Source organism: Calonectris borealis, chromosome 11, assembly GCF_964195595.1.
Source record: "Calonectris borealis chromosome 11, bCalBor7.hap1.2, whole genome shotgun sequence".
Classification (NCBI taxonomy): Eukaryota; Metazoa; Chordata; class Aves; order Procellariiformes; family Procellariidae; genus Calonectris; species Calonectris borealis.
Window position 1 is genome coordinate 7,223,461 of NC_134322.1, and position 16,607 is coordinate 7,240,067.

Below are 16,607 nucleotides of genomic sequence, written 5' to 3' on the forward strand. Positions count from 1 at the left end.
CTTAACATAAGGAAATTTAATTACTGGCATCAGTTTTCCCCACCTCTCAAAAATGTAATTTAGTTACATATTAGTCAATCTTGAAAGGCTCTTTTCAGTTGGGTTAGCCTTCGGCCTTAGACACTAATGAGATCTGCCAAAAACAATTTAAGGGCAGGAACCCTACTAGGTTCCCCACCTACATTTGGCTGTACCAAAAACTTTGCAAATAAGCCCGCCACATTCATTTTAAACTCTTCTCTTGACCTTTTAAAATAATTAGCAGTAAACGGAACTGATGATATATTATAATTAAGAACATGCTACAACAGCCCTTGTTCTAAAAGTTATTCATACATCAAAAAGATGCCACAGTAATGGCCAAAATATTAATAGCAATCTGTACACTTTTTCAAGTGAAATCCACATTTGCTTTAAAAGATTTCACAGCATTTGTTTACTTGCGAATTAAGTCACATTGTACTAAGAAGTTTCAATAATGTTGCAAAAATATACTCCTTCTCCGCTAAGACAGATGCAGTGATCCTACGCTTAAGGTAGCTATTGAATAGCCCGATTTTTTTTTGCCAGATTAGATGAATATTTCATGCCTTCTGTAACATCAGTTAGGCATCATCCCATTTTTCAAACTTTATTATCTACTATTTACAGTATTTGTTTCCAAACACAGTATTTTGGTCATGATAAGTAAGGGACCTGGGTAGTCATGTTATACTTTCAAAGTTTCCTTCCAATCACCGGTAACAATTGACACTCCATATCAACAGACAGAAACCATTCACAACCATGCCTAAAAGTTTAAGGCAACAGTTTTGAAACATGTGAGTTTACAAAGTTTTTCCTCTTCATTTTTTTGTAATTCCTTATTTGTTGTTCTACCTATTAAGAGACCACAGCAATAAAAGACATCTCTTATGGCCAAAACCATGGCCTCAGCAATTTCATGTCTATCGAAACCCTGCGTTTCTTAAGTATGAGACTGAAGGCCAATAACATGTAAATCACCCATGCATCACTGCAAGTGCATAAAACACCAATACATTTACAAAGTTTTCCAGAGTGAAATCTCTCACACCGAGGCTTAAACTTAAAAACCAAGGTGACATAGTGCTAGTAAAGGGAATTCATTCCAACAGAGGGAGCTGAATGGACAGAATGAGGTTCTGAGCAAACCAAACCTGAAGTTCTACACTTCAAAGTTCATTAAAGCAAGATTTCATTCTCAAAGACACATCTCTGGTAACTTTTACACTAGAGGAAAAAGCAGACGTGCCCTTTATTGACATCTAAAGTCCATAATGATGTTCTGTCCAATCTTTAAAAGTAACTAAGTACTCTGGACAGTCCTAAGTCCACTTTTACCACTATTATATGTTCAGTAAGCACAGCAGTAAAAGCACAACTCGTGTAGGATCAGGTATTTTTAGCTGAGAAGTGCTGTTTGCCAGGTTTCTCCGATTTAGAGATCAATTTCAGGTAAAACATGACTTTATTCACAGATGGACTCTTTGTGGGTATTATTTTTAAATAATAAATTTTATTGCATTAAGCAAAGTATGCCAACTTCAATAAAGCTCCTGGTGTTTTCAAGTATTTTTCCCCTTCTATTAAAAAAAAAATTAAAAATCAGTGCTTCAACTGAACATTATCTATGTTAACCAGAGAGGGTAATACTAGATCTTTCAAGATCCATACATTTGGATGTTTTTACAGATGCATTTTCAAGCAACTTCTTTTGAAGACAACTGTTTCTAAGTCAATTAAGAGTTTCATATTCACCCCTTCCTTTAGGTAGGGATTATAAAACAGAAAAGGATGGAAGAATTACTCAGTGTATAACTGAAAAGCCAAATTCCTGCTCAAGAAACTAGATCTGACAACAGCTAATTTACAATCCAATGAGAGAAAACAGAAAAAATGCACATAGAAAGATACAGGAAACAGATGAAGATTAATATAAAAATGGAACACAAGTCACATGTTTAGAGATTATAGCAGGTGATTGGGGGGAAAAAAGCAACAGTGAACAGCATAGGAAGAGTGTTGAGGAACAGTTGGAAGGAGTAACATTTACTTCTAACATAGCAAGAAATAAGCTGTTCTACACATACCTGCAGTGTGAAAAATAGCTGAAGACTTCTGAAAGAACAAAGTAATAAAACTTACAGAACACAGTAGTAGAAGGGATGAAACACTAATCAAAGATCATCAAAACTGAGTACATGTACGCACAATAAGAACTGAATTCCTCAAAGTTCGTGAATTCTACTGTTTTGCTTCAGGATTGAAAACTCAGCGATAAAATTGGTTCAAAATGAAATGTAACTAAAAGCAGCACAAGGCCACGACAACGTGGCCTACTCAGGTTTGCACCTTACCCCCACATAACTCCCTTTTCCTTTCAAAAGAGCTGTACATTAGTGTCCACATCACGTGAGTAGATCAGAAGAAAGCATGGGACTTTGGAGTGTGAACAGGGAGTAGCTGCTTTTCTAGCACCTGAGGCAGCACAGATGGCAGTTTGTACAAGGTAAGCATGGTTGCTGAAGGTCTCTGCTAACATACATAGCCAGTGGACAGTTAAAAATCACTATCATCTATGCACTGAAACGAGAGAATATTTGCATCTTGGAATAACATTTTCTCACGCTGTCTGCAGTCTAAGAAAGGCATTACTCAATCAGGTAGCATGTCATACTGAAAGAACTGTCTCCAAGAAACTGTCTCTTTTTGAAGAAAAGCATATATTCTGAAGCATAGTTCTACAGGAATAGAGCTTCCCACTAAAAAAAAAGTTAATTAATGTACACAAAATGCAATGGATGACCTAATTAAAAATGTAGAATCAAGGAGTCTGAATTTTAAGCAGACAAGAAGACAAAAGGACTCGGGTCTTTCCAGAGACAACTCCCAAGAGTCACAGAATGTGCCAGAGACAGCAAAAGGTCATCAAGACCAAATTCCTTTTAGTAAAGGAAACTGGAGAAAATCCTATCCCCATATTCATCCAGTATAGAACTGAATGAATTTTTCTACTGAAGCCTGCCAATTTTGCATTTTGACTACATAAGGAATGATTCCTAAATGAAGTCTATCAGCTAGCAGTTCAATACAGGAAACTGTATCAGCATTACATACCATTTTCTGCAAAGCTGAAGCTTTGTGAATGAAGAACAGAAACAGAACATACAACAGAAGACAGTTACTATCTGCTCAAAGACCCTCACTGATCCTGACAGAAGCATAAAAGAACAACACGAGATGCTTGTAAGACAAGTTCTGCCTGCTATGATACTTTCCACACCATTTGTTATCCAAATTGTATGTAGTGCTACTCTGTAGAGACAAACATTTGTGTACCGAACCCTTCTGAACAAGCTAATCTATGATTTAAGTTCTCAAAGAAATATGGAGTCAAATCACAGAAGCAGAAGACCAAAGAACTACAATTAGATATGAAAGCTGTTCTCCAGCGAGACAGGTTGAGAGTACTATCCAAGTATAGCTTTATTTCCTAAGAGACCAGCAAGAATGCTCCTGTGGCCCTTCTAACTGAGCCTTCTAGAAACACACATGTGCACACAGACACGCTTTAAGGAACTTCAGGATGTATTCAGCCCAAAACTTCAGCAAGTTAAACATTATAGCCATGTGTGCTCGTTGGGTTTTTTTTTAAAGCTAAAAAGTAAACGTTATTAGGAATAACAACTTACCAGTGCTGCAACCAAGAGCAGTTATTTTGCTTACAGTGAGTAAATGAATTCCTCAACCCATCTGTAGGGAAAATGATATATTAAACACTTGAATTAAAAGAAAATTAAAAAATAAAAGACCAGAGCACTAGCCTAAGACTATTATAAAAGCCCTATCCTCAAATGAAAACAAAAAAACCCACCAAACCATTCCCGGCAGACCACAGCATACAGTACAAAAGACATTTTTATAAAAAATTTGAAGTATCGCTAGGCAACCTGTTATCAAAAAACCTGTGCAAACCACCCAAGAAATTCAGACTCACTCCTATACCCAAATCCCTTGAGAAACAAAGCAACAGAAAAGAAAAAAATTCTTTTGAAATTTTTGAAGATGATCAATCGGGCATCAAGTAGAAGTATGCTGAAACTAACTGATCTGCCCTTCACATAAAAATAATCAAAATATTAATTTTACTAAGAGGTGGTATCAGCTAGATGCAGTGGAATTATTTAACACACTAATATGGAACAAGTTATCCATATATGTGCAAGGCCCAAATTTGAAAACGCTTATTGGCAATCCACATCAACAAACATTTAAGCAAAATCACCTTAAGCAGAGGTAGTAAGATTAAAATAGGACCTAGAACTCTAGAACAACTCATGAACCCCTCCTTTTTTACTGTAAATTTCAACTGCATGAGGTCATCCACTATCATGAGCCACACAAAGTATCCACCTAACATGTACAAGCAAACTGCTTCTCTCATGATCTCTCAGAATCTACTTATATTGGAATATAGCCTCAAATACGTAAAAATTAATGAACCTATTCAGTGATATCATACTATGCGTAATTTTCTACAATCTTCTAAATTCTCCTCTTCAAACTGATAGCTACTCAGATGTGTAGAAAGCAAGCAAGCTGTGATGAACAGAATTGTAATTTCTTTGTTGATGTAATTTACTTGAAATTATTAATATGAAAAAGATCCCTTTAGAAAGGGGAAATGATAAAAAATTATAGTAGTAAACTGGCACAAACATGCAGAATATCCAAATGAATATGAAATATAGAGGTTTGAAACATGCGTTTAAAATGCGATCCAACAGCTGCTGTTAAATGGAAGCACAAAACTGAAGTACTTCTAAAATGGTGGATAGGCACTTTGTAGAAGGAACACAACATGGTTGCTGAAGTTTGATCATCCAAGAGGCATCTATCAGTCATGCAAAGTGAAGACATGAACTAGGTAAAGAGGTTTACTCATGCCCATTAAATCTCCTTCTGATCTATATGTACCATTTCACTCAAAAAAAAAAAGCCACTTAAACTACAATTTCATATATAAAGAATAGGTAAAGTTAATGATTGAAATATTTTCAACTCACAGCTCTCAGCCATTTTTAATAATTTACAGCACAGCTAAACATACATCATCTGCATTCAAGTTGGCTCCTGTTTCCTTTAATTCTAAAGTTAGCATCCAGTTATGGTAATTTCACAGAAACTTTAACAAGGATACTTAATAAGGCTTTATAATCACCAGAGAGGAACAGCTTCCTCTACCGAAAACATTACTAAGACTCAACCAGAGCGCATTCTTCCGACCTCAGCAAAATTTTGCAAAAGGAATCTAATATTTGTCAGGGTGGTATCACTTAGTGGTAGAAAGACTTCTCTACTCTGAAGTGAACGAATGAACAATGAGTTTTGTAAAAACAGCACCAAGATGTTAATAACATATTACATTTCATTCATACGATCATGCGGGTGATCATTTTTTCCACCATTATAAAATATACCACTGTATTTTGAGTTTTCAAATTTTAATATCGAAACCACATTCACTCCCAAACTATACAATGCATCACAAAAGCTGGTTTATGCCAAGAGCCACGAACTATAGAGCTAGTAAATACAAGTTTCAGCCGAAAAAAATTAGCCTTTCAGATTAACACATGTATTTCCTATTTAACATTCGATTTATTTAATAAACTAAAAATCTTTTAATCAGACTACTCACAGTAATTGCTGTAGCCCCTATGTGACTAAAAAATAAATCCATCCCCTATTTAAAAATAAACATGGATTTACTTTTTTTAGGAAGTCTTATAGTTGTGGCTTTTATTTATATTTAAATTATAGAAGGAGATGTCATCAGTACAGCCTACGCTACATAAAACACGCCTTGCATCATAGGTCCATAACTCCTTCACTAAAAGATTGGCACTGCTAGCTCTAAGAATCAGGAAAGTATCTCCTTTCACAGCATGAGGTGAGGTCAGACACTCTAAAGCTATTTACCTGACATCAGATTCTTTCTCGGGATAAATCATCTTCCGGCAAAGATGATATATATCACCACACCAATGTTTTTCCATATAAGCTGCCAATGTTACAAATTCATTCTATGAGAATACTTAATATGGCTTTGTATCACCACAGAGGAACAGCTTCCTCTACCAAAGAGTTATTAAGACTTGGCCAGAGAGCATTATTCTGACCTCATCAATCCTCCTTAGTACGCTGTAGCGTGGTCATGAACTTGAAACTTTCCTCAAGCCCCCACTAGTGTGCATCTAGCCTACTAGCCTTTAGGTTACCTAACCTAAAGATCAAGCTGCCATTTACTAGATGAAAACATGTTGTTCTTACAAGAAAAGGCAGCTCCAAAGAGCTCACGAAAGTAACAAGAGACATTTAAAACTGTTTTTATTATAGTATCTGTTCAGCACAAACAGCATCATGACAATATAGGAAATATGTAAGACCATTAAGATCAAAGTGCTCAATTTCGTATTCATCATAAAACGCTCAGGTCAGTCAAGGTGAGTCTGCTTTTGAGCACTGTATTTTTTAAAATTTTTTTTTTTTAAGAGCAGGTGAATTAAAAGTTGCAGCTTTAGACATTTAAGGATTTAACATTAGAAATACAAGTCTTGAGTTTGACAAGTTCAGTCCCACCATTACTATCAGACTTTTAAGTGAATCAGGCTAGTCTTGCCTTTATCATAACAGACTGTGCAATATCTGGTGACGGAAAATTCACGTGGGATTTCAAATATGTTCTGCTGTTCTTCTCCAGGTACCAGATCATTTCTAACACTAACTACTAATTCTCAAACTTCACATCAGACAGTTACACAATGAAATTCTAGAACATACCTAACAGCTTTGTTCGTTAGCTGTGTTTGTTGCAGGACACCCATGGTGTACGGTACATGTCTATTATCTATAAGTATTATTTGAATTCTGTCTTGCACATTAGCAGTGACTTTCTGCAGATGAAGGTTTATTACAACCTAAAGAGACATTATTAAAAAGCTTATGCAAAACTGGTGTATGACTTCTCTTATATGAACAGGCTGAAGCCTTCATCCAAGCCAAAAAGAACAGCTGCACTCAGATAGGGGTTCATAAGATTTGCACTCTTAAGTTATCGTGATAAATTATGTAATTTTTAAAAGCAAATTATTTTGAGAATCCTGATACACGTCTTCATGAAGACGCCTTATTCTTTGAGGTCCTGAATATGTATTGAAGTACATTAGCGTGGTAAGCTGTGAAAAGGAACCAGTTAATACAGGTAAACAAGATCCCCAACTTTTAATTACACAGTGGTGAAAGTATGACTCAAATGTAACATATTACTCTGTCTCTAGATGCAGAACCTTAAAGTGTAAAAAAAAAAAAATCAAACATTAGAAAGCCGATTTGTTTACACTGCAAGAAAGACAGCAAGATACTTCGTAACGACTGGGTGCAGGTTTAGGCTTTTAGAGTACAATTTACACTGAAAAGAGAATTTCTAAGTTTATTGTATAAAAACAATTTATTGGGAAGGAAAAGCTTATGAGTGTCACTTGCTAGTGAACCAATACCTTGAACTGAAGGAAAAGCATATCTAAAGTTTTATTAGACTAAATATCCTTAGTAGAGATGGCAATCCTCACAAGCACAGCTTTATTTTACAATGTGTTGACATGGTCATTTCAGATTCTTAAAAAAAAATAGGAGTGACCATAAAAATCTTAGAAGATGTGTAAGGAAATATTAACATTACTGTATTTAGTACATACTAACAGTTTTCAAACGCACTAAAACTTGAAAGAAAATTCAACACGGTAAAACATTGTAGCTTAAATGTTCAATGTTTATTTTGCTAAAAAAAAAAAAATTACTTCCAGGATAATTAAAAAAAAACAACAAAGCAAAAACATCCCCCCCTCCCCAAAAAAAAACCACCAAAAAACCCCACACAACACAGTATAACATACCTGGTACGCACAGTACAAAATTTTGCTCAAGGTCTTTTACCCAACCAGCCATCTGAATCCTTGGAAGTAAGAATATCCAGTAATAGCCTTTAAAGAAAAAAAAAAAAACAAAACCAGGTTTGTCTGAAAACAAGGGTACATACAGATTTTACCTACAGTTCTAATGTTCTCAACTGATATAAACTTTTTCAAAACACGTAAGGTGTCTTACGATTAATAAAAATTTTACCTACAGTACAAAAACGTAATATTCTATCCTTGCCAAGGATTAGCATTCAGGTCTCCAAAAATGAGAAACAGGACCCAAAAATCTCCTTCTGTATGAATACCTGAAGTCTATGGTTATTACTGTCATATACAAATTTACAATATCCCCAGGCATTAATGCTATAAACTCATTAAGTACAAAAACCAAACAATTTTTAAAGTTCAATGCACGTTTTCACTGGTGAAATGGGCCATACGGAACTTCTGGGTTTATATGAAAATACTGTAATTTCCCACCAAATACAGTGCATATGTGTGTGTATACATATATAAAAAAAACAATCCATAGTATAATAAATAATAGCCATATAATAAAATAGCCATAGTAAACTAAAATTTATACAGAAGCAGCAGCATAAACATCATCATTTTAAGACAGTCTACCCATATCTGCAAAAAAAGGCTTTTAAGAAGTCCAGATAATTTATAAAACATGTCCCCTCCAATTTAAAAAATGAGATTTTTTTTTTCCATCTGCACAGTAGCAAAAAGGCAAATCCCAAGATCAAAAAAATAACAAGGAAATGAACATACTACCACAAGTTATAACCACTCTTACCTAAGAATATGAGGTATGAACGATTCTTCTGGAAGCCAGTCAGGAAATAAGGTATTGTTCATGGAATTCTACCTAAAAAAGAAAGTATGGAAATTTTCAGCATTTTGCTTTAGAAAAGCAGAACAAGTCAGACGCTTGAAATTTATTGATCTTTAGGTAATTATTAAGTTAGGAAAAACTTATGTTAGCAGTAACTGTATCTTTAGAACTCAACTCTAAAAATAAAAGTACGGGTGGTTGTACATAGTTGGCTGAAGAAAAACACTGGAGATGAAGAGTGACTGACATACAACATGCATGATCTATATTTTTGCATGAATAACTGCAATATGCTCTTCTGTCTCCCATTAATTTTGAATAACTTAAAGATTAAATGTCTAGCCAATTTAAGATTTCTTTTTTCTTAAGAGTAGTTTATCACACAATACATCTCAGTCCTTGTACTTTTTTCCACATTAAGGTCCTTACAAGAAGGCTATACAAAATTAAATAAAACCTCTAGTGATAGCAAAGTAATTTAAAATGGCTTCTGTCATCAGCTTCTCTGAATTTTAAGTCATAAGTTACTTGATCTCCCCTCAAAAGATATCTTTTTTGCCCTTCAAGAATACAGTTCTAAAATCTTCAGCTTCTTTAACCTTTAATCAGATCCCAAACTATGCTCTTTAACACAAGGAACACCATATTTGCACTGCCTCTAGCCAACTTTTCTCGCCTTTTGTGAAAAGGCTTAACATTTTATTTGGCAGCAGTTATAATTATCACCACTATTTCATACTCTAGAAGAAGTCTGGAATCATTCTGTACATAGGTAATCTAAAAAAACATTTTAATGTTACATTAAAAGAGACCTAAACATAAATTAAAATTCCTACACCTTATATATACAAAAATGCAGAACATTAAATAAAATACGTTAAGAATTAAGAGCAATTTATTTTCAAAGACACTTAGCTGTTATTTTATTTTCAGTCGCTGAAGGAAACAAGTCAAAGCTATGTAAAAAATTATCCCCCAATATATTAAAAAAAAAAGAAGAAAAATATAGCAGACACCCACCTAAACTAGAACTTTCTTTTCAGCAAAGTGTGTATGTCAGAACCTGTTCTACACTGCAGAACTGTTGCTGGGGTTATAAAACCACCATAATCCAAATCTAAAATAAAGATACCAAACACTTTGCATAAAGGTGATTGAAGTCCAATGGTTGCTGAAACTTGTATTTATATTTCCAAAAAAAGCCAACTTTCATTGTTGTAATGACAGATTCATATTTGCAGAGGAAGTACCGAAAAATGTAGATTTACCTCCAACTGCAATATTTAAAACCTGCACGGAGTTTTATAATCCTGTACAAGTGTACACCGGAAAAATCCAACAAATATGGCTATACACAATCTCCAATTAAAACTAAAGTTCTTAATATTTACCTCTTGCTCTACTACAGTGACTTTTTATACATTTGGAATTACAATTTTACCCTTAAATTGGTAATCACTGACTGCGAGCCAATGCAAAACAAACATCAGGCATTCCATTTAAACTTGCATATTTAGAAAGTCTTGCAATAGGTGTTGTACAACTTCTAAATTATTAACCATCGAAACAACGATAAAAATGCTACGTAAACAGAAATGACTGCGAGCTCCCTAAAAAAATACATAAACTGAATACTAAAAACAAAACTGACAGCCAATAAATGCTTTTTAAAAGCTTTTAATGTCACACACAAACCCATTCGTTTCCTTATCACGTAATTCATATTTAAGTAACTACCTTTTCTTCTCGTAGAGTCGTCTAAATCACAACTGTAGTATTTTGCCAACTTTAAACTGTAGACTTGGCGTGACCGAGCTTTGTTTTTTTTAAGCTTGTAAGTTTTTGTATTGCCGTTTTAATTGCAAAATCATATTGCACGTAATTCTTAAGAGTTTTCTTTAAAGTTCTGCACCTGAACTGCTGTTTTTCAAGTGAAGTAAATTTCTACCTATTGTTTCAGTAAAGTATTAAGCTGTCTCATCCGCAGCCTGTTTTTTCTTACTGGTTTAGAAAGAGTTAAAAGCCAACACCCCACAAAAAAACCACCAAGTTTTATTTTTAAGAGAAAAGGACATGGCGTCTTTGTTCTTGCAAACTACGAAAACATATCCCCATCTGAGCAGCAATGGGCAACAAATGCTCTTTAAACAGACACGGGCTTGGGGCTAAACATTTAACTGATGATGTAGTACAGTCTTCACCTCTCCCCCCCTCCCTTTACTGCTGCAATGGAGTTATAAGCTGGTTTGCAGATGCCCCCCTTCCATGCTGCACTGGAGGGGAACAGGTCTGCAGCCCCCCCTCTCCTCACTGCTGCATTGGGGAACCCGTCTGCAGCTGCCCCCATCCTCCGTGCTGCATCGGGGGACGGGGTGTGCGGAGCCCCCTCGGTGCTGCATGAGTGGGGGGGAGGGGGAGCGCTCTGCAGCCCGGGAGCCGACCAGTGTCACCGGGGCGGTCGCCGAGCTGGGCTCCCTCTGCGGCACCCCTTCTCCCGCCGCTCCCTCCCCAAACTGCGCGGCTCCCCCCTCACCCAAAAGGGGTCACGGAGACGAACGGGGGTCCCCAAGGCTCCCCTCAGGGAGCGGCGAGGGGGGGCAGGGAGAGGCAGGCGCCCCCTCCCCCTCCCGGCTCCAAGGACATTTTGTTTTTCCTCCCAAGGACAAAGGACAATGAGAAGCGAGGAGACTCAGGCACTTACCCGGCGAAGAGCAGCCCGTTGGCAGTCAACGGGGGCCCTGAGAGCGGGGCGCTGCTCCCCTCCTCGCCCTGCCCGCGGTGAAGGACGGCCCCGCGCCCGCCCGGCGAGGGAGCGGCGCGGGCAGAGCTCCGGAGCCCGGCGCCATTGCCCTCCGCCCGTCGGCAGCTCCGCACGGCAGCCCGGCTCGCCGCCTTCCGTCGCCCCGGAACCCCCAGAGTGCCGGGCCCGACTTGGCTCCCGAGACCGGCACCGGGGGCGCTCGCCGGGCCTCCCCGCTCCGAGCGGCGGGGAAAGCGCTCCGGAGCCCGGCTGCAGCTGCGGCTGCTTCCCCGGCCATCTTGTGCCGTGTGTGTGAGAGAGTCTCTCCCGTCTCCTCTCAACTCCTTCCTCCCCTCCCCCCCGCACAACATGGCCGCCCGCTCACTACTCACTGCGGCGAGGAAGGGGCGGGCCCGCGCCCCTGCCCCCTACCTACGGCGCGCAGCGCCCCCCCCTCCGCCCCGCCCTCGGCTGCGCGCGCGCCGCGCGCCGCTCCCTATTGGCCGCGCCGCGCCCTCCCCGCCAGGCCCGAGGGCGCGCACAGCTTCCATTGGCCGCGCCGCGCCCTCCTTCGACCTCCCCACCCCAGGCCCGCGCGCACGGCGGCCGCAGCCTCCCATTGGCCGCGCTCCCCGCCGCTCCCCCGCCTCAGCGCCCGCCGCCGAGTATTGGCGAGCGGCGTCGGCCGCTCCCCATTGGCTCCTGCCCGCCTCCTCGCGCCCACGCCCCACCCGCCGCGGGCTCGCGCCCCGTCCGCACAAGCCTCCCCTCAGCGGGAGGAGGGCGGCGGGGAGCTCGCTCGGAGGGCCCGCCCCGCCGGCGGCCGTGGGCCCTGCTGCCACCCCCCCCTCCCCAGCCCCACCTGGCCGGGGCGTCCCCAGCTCCACCCCACCTCATCTCAGCCGTGACCCCGCTTGTTTTGAGCGCCGCCTTCTCTTCTAGCCCACGCCTCAGACATCTCTTCATACCTCAGCCTGCCCAAGGCGCCCCTCGCTAACCTGCACCGATCTACAGTGAGGTTCAGTCCCCCTAACTTGGCTTGTAAGAACCCCTCACCTAACGGCCCAGTTTGCCATCGCGCCCGATGCTGCCATTCCCAAAAAACACCTCCGTTCTCATTAGCCCTTGATATGCACCAGCCCAGCCTGGGCCCTAGCACAGCCCACCCACCAGCCAGGCCTGGGCACCAGCTCCACCTCACCACAGAAGGTGGTGCCACAAAAACCTTTGTTCTCTTGACCTGAGTACAGCCAACTGCCTTGGTGTTCCTCTGCGTTGTACACCCCCAACCTGCTCCTGAGCCCCACCAGTGGAAAGAGCCAGAGCGACCACCTCACCTGCCTGTCTGCAGCATCAACCCCAGACCTCATTAGTACCTCTCAAAATCACCACAGGCACCCAAATAAAACTAGGTATTGTGCTTTTTTTAAGCCAACACCATAGAAACTGTTTCATATGCCAGCCTCACCAGGACACACTCTCTTGTTTTGCCTACTGCCATGGAAACCATTTCAGATACCAGCACAATAGAGGGGCTTCCCTGACATTCTTGGTCACTGACATAAACGCCTATCCCCAACCAGTCGGTTATGATGTTCCTCTGCAAGAGACACACCCAGCAAACCTGACAGAACAGCATAATTAATATTTACATACTTCAGCAGTCACTTTGAATGATATGCATGCCTTTCTCCTCCTTCTATTTGCACAGCTTACTCCATTAAAAGCAGAGAGAAAGGTGTTCCATTCTTCCTTTTTTATACTAATAATGTGGGTAGTTATGGCAGCAGTTAAACCAACAATGCTTAAAATGATTATGGAAGGTCTCAGGAGCTAGTCTGGCACTTCAAATCATGCAGTTGGACTTTAGCAGTGATCTCCTGAGCTGGGTCCTGGAAAAGCCAGCTGAAAAGAATCGCTCACTGATGTCCCCGAGGAGAAATGATTTTGAGCTGAGAGATGCATTTCCTTTACAAACACAGAGAAAAGCCAACCTCCCTGTATAGGATGGCAGGGGAGGAACACACAAATCTACTGGCTTGTAGACAGTGGTGATAAGCTGGTTACAGTCTTCAAAGAAGGGATGGTGGAAAAAAGCCTTTTTTTTCCCCCCACAAGAAGAATTGAAGTTCTGGTCTATGGAGACTATGGAGAGCAGGAAGCCTGTTCTGCAACTTCATTCCCATTCAGATTCTTGCAAAGGCTAATCCTCTTGCTCTCAGTGGAACTACTCACGCCTAACTCTATGTAAAGCTGTTTGCATGGACAGAACCCAGATGCCGTCCTCCTTGGAAAACTACCAACAGTGAAGAAAGGGGAAAGGCAACCAAGGATAAGACAGGAACTAGATAAAAGTAGGACACAGCAAAAGCACTTCTACTTATGTCAGCATTTTCAGCCAACACTGCGAGATATGACTTCACAGCCAGGACCAACATGAGAAGTTCAGTGTACAATTTCCAGCCTTTCTATTGTTTTTTCCAGAATACAAGTACATTTCTAGAAAAATATATAAAGTGTGATCACTTGCAATAATCATATGAAAGGAAGAAAAGAGATCAAGCATTCAAGACATAATTGCACTTTGCAAGAATAGTGTGATTCCAGCCAGGAGAGTTTAAGATTGCAACTGAACAAGACCTAACCTGTATGCTCAAACTGTTATCTGATTTTCTCTAACTATACCAGACTGTCTAGTATAATGGATTATTCCTCTTGAAAAAAATTATTCATGTACATTTACAGACAGAAATGTTTTTGAAAGTCACTTACTGTATTGCTGCTACATGTAACCAAAAAATTACTGGAAGTCTAATATCCTCATTAAATATATTCAGTGCTGCTCTTCTGCTTCCTGGCCACCAAGGCCTAAAGCAGCTCCAAAAAAGCTTACACAAGTATCCATTACCTCTTCTGTTTCTTGGCTTCAAGTGAGTTATATATGTATGTGAACATAAGTACAGTCTCTCTCTCCAGAGCCACGCCACTCGTCAAACAACTTTGCTGTTCGCGTACCAGTAACAGTCTATCTGTTTGCATTCTTCTTTCCCAATGAAACAGTAAAACAGTGCTAGTCTCCTTTTTCACATTTTTATCTCCCATGGTCAGCTCTGTAAACACACAAAATTCTCATTCCTACTGCCTCTGTGGATACACTAGTTTTTTCGTTCTACATTCAGCGTTTCTACACAATTGCAAATTCCTCCATACAGTTTGTTTCTTCTGTTTTACACGACACGTTTTCTTGCTTTGTGTATCATTAGAGCAAATACTTCAGCCATGTTTTATGAACCACATGTCTGATAATAATGAGACAACTTAATGTTTCCATTACTAATTTGGGAACTATTTTCTGAGACTGCATCTGTGGCTAGAATTCCAGATAGAGGCACGCAACCTCACTTTCTGGTACTCACCCGAACTATTTTCTTCTACAACCTTTTTTTCTTCCCCCCAGCTCCCATGAAGATTGTTATTATCCCCGTAGGGACAACATGCAAAAGCACACTGTAATTTCACAGGGCAGTGTCCCTTCCTTACCCCCCCCAACATGCCCTCTGTACCAGAGGATACCAAAAGATTGGTGAAGAAGCTCGTTCTTTGCGATACATGAGGTACAAATGTAGCATACAGCTCTTTGGAGACTCAAAAATAATGGAAAGGCCAGAGACCTGACACCAATATTTGACAAAATGGTTAAGTATTGTATCTGCCTTTGAAGTGGAAAACAGGAGTCTAAACAAGATTGAGAGATGTGCAATGTCACCAAACTTTTCTTCAACCAAAACACTTATCACTTTTCAGGAGAAATCAATAACAATTTTCTAGGCCCTAAGCCAAACATAATAGTTTGAATTATTTCGATAGAGAATATGCAAACAGGATACCAAATGCCCTTTGAACACAGCAAGCTGTTTTGTGGTAGGCATTTAACTTCCTCCAAACTGGGTGTTCACAGAAATTGTCGCTTTGTCCTGAATAAAGTATAGCTCTATTTTCTATTTTAGCATGTAACCTGCAATATGTTGTTAAAACAAACAATCTACTTTTTTTTCCCTTCTGTTTCCTTCCTCAGTAATTCACCATTAAAATCACAGTAATTGTATACAGGCAGATACAAATTACCTTCTATCACACTTCTGAAAACCTGGGATTTTGGAGCAGCGTGCACAAAGACGCTATAAAAGTACGGCTATCTGTCATCTGTGGGCTTTTCATAGCAGTGACACAGGGTAACATCAACAGACAGAAATGTAAATAAAGACAAAGTTGTTCTAAGCATGGAACCAACCTCCCTCTGTGACTGGTGAAGATGATTATGGTATATTGATCCTAGCTAAAGCTTTTTGCTACTGTCACAAGACAAGCAATAACAACAGCAGCAGCAAGGATAAAAACCAATCCTAGCCATCAGCTCGTGCTATTCATTCTGCTCTGGGTCTGGAACTGGAATTCAAATCCAGACTTTTGTTCCAGCCTGTAATGAATAATTGCAAACACATCTACACACATAGAGAGAACTTTTACATACGCCCTCTTTGTTTCTAGGATTTAACACTGAAAACTAAGATTATGTTAATATGGTGGTTTTGCTAGCACTTTTATGGTGCTCATGTTTAGAACGATGAACCTTGTGAGCAGCAAGAAAAAGATTTATTACCATGAGTAATTAGAAACAAATTCTTATCAGTGTCATAAACATATGGTAAAGAAAAAAAAAATCTTTCAGTCTGCTAAGCCAAACTCCAGTGCTTTTTCAGTTTATTCAAAATGAAGCAATTTTAACCAAGATTCAGCTCTTTTTATTTCTGTTTTCAAAGAAAAATAAGTTATTGATAAAAAGTATAAAGACATAATGAAGTGAGAAGTGGAACCAATATCTTTTGTGGGATTTAACTGTCTTTCCTAAGCAAATTTTTAACTTCTTGGTCACAATGCATCAAAGAATCAGTATTGTTTCTGTACACGTGGTCTTGTGGCCTGAGCTCAAATTTTAGATCTAAGAGCTCCTGAACAACCTACCCAC

The 16,607-nt window shown here is 39.7% G+C and overlaps 1 protein-coding gene across 9 annotated transcripts in view; it reads right to left on the reverse strand.

Annotated features, from left to right (window-relative positions):
- The window catches only part of CHD2 (chromodomain helicase DNA binding protein 2), a 309,839-nt gene that overhangs the window by 61,500 nt on the left and 231,732 nt on the right, over positions 1-16,607 (reverse strand). For 2 of the 9 annotated variants that reach the window (XM_075159873.1, XM_075159867.1), the window contains exons 1-4: positions 11,543-11,975; positions 8,803-8,874; positions 7,977-8,063; positions 3,714-3,774 (exon numbers count right to left, since the gene is read on the reverse strand). In XM_075159873.1, the coding sequence (XP_075015974.1) occupies positions 3,714-3,774; positions 7,977-8,028 (113 nt within the window). In that variant the 5' untranslated portion in view covers positions 8,029-8,063; positions 8,803-8,874; positions 11,543-11,975. Of the gene's footprint in view, positions 1-3,713; positions 3,775-7,976; positions 8,064-8,802; positions 8,875-11,542; positions 11,976-16,607 lie in introns of those variants that run through there. The other 7 variants (XM_075159864.1, XM_075159863.1, XM_075159871.1 and 4 more) reach the window with 5 other exon arrangements.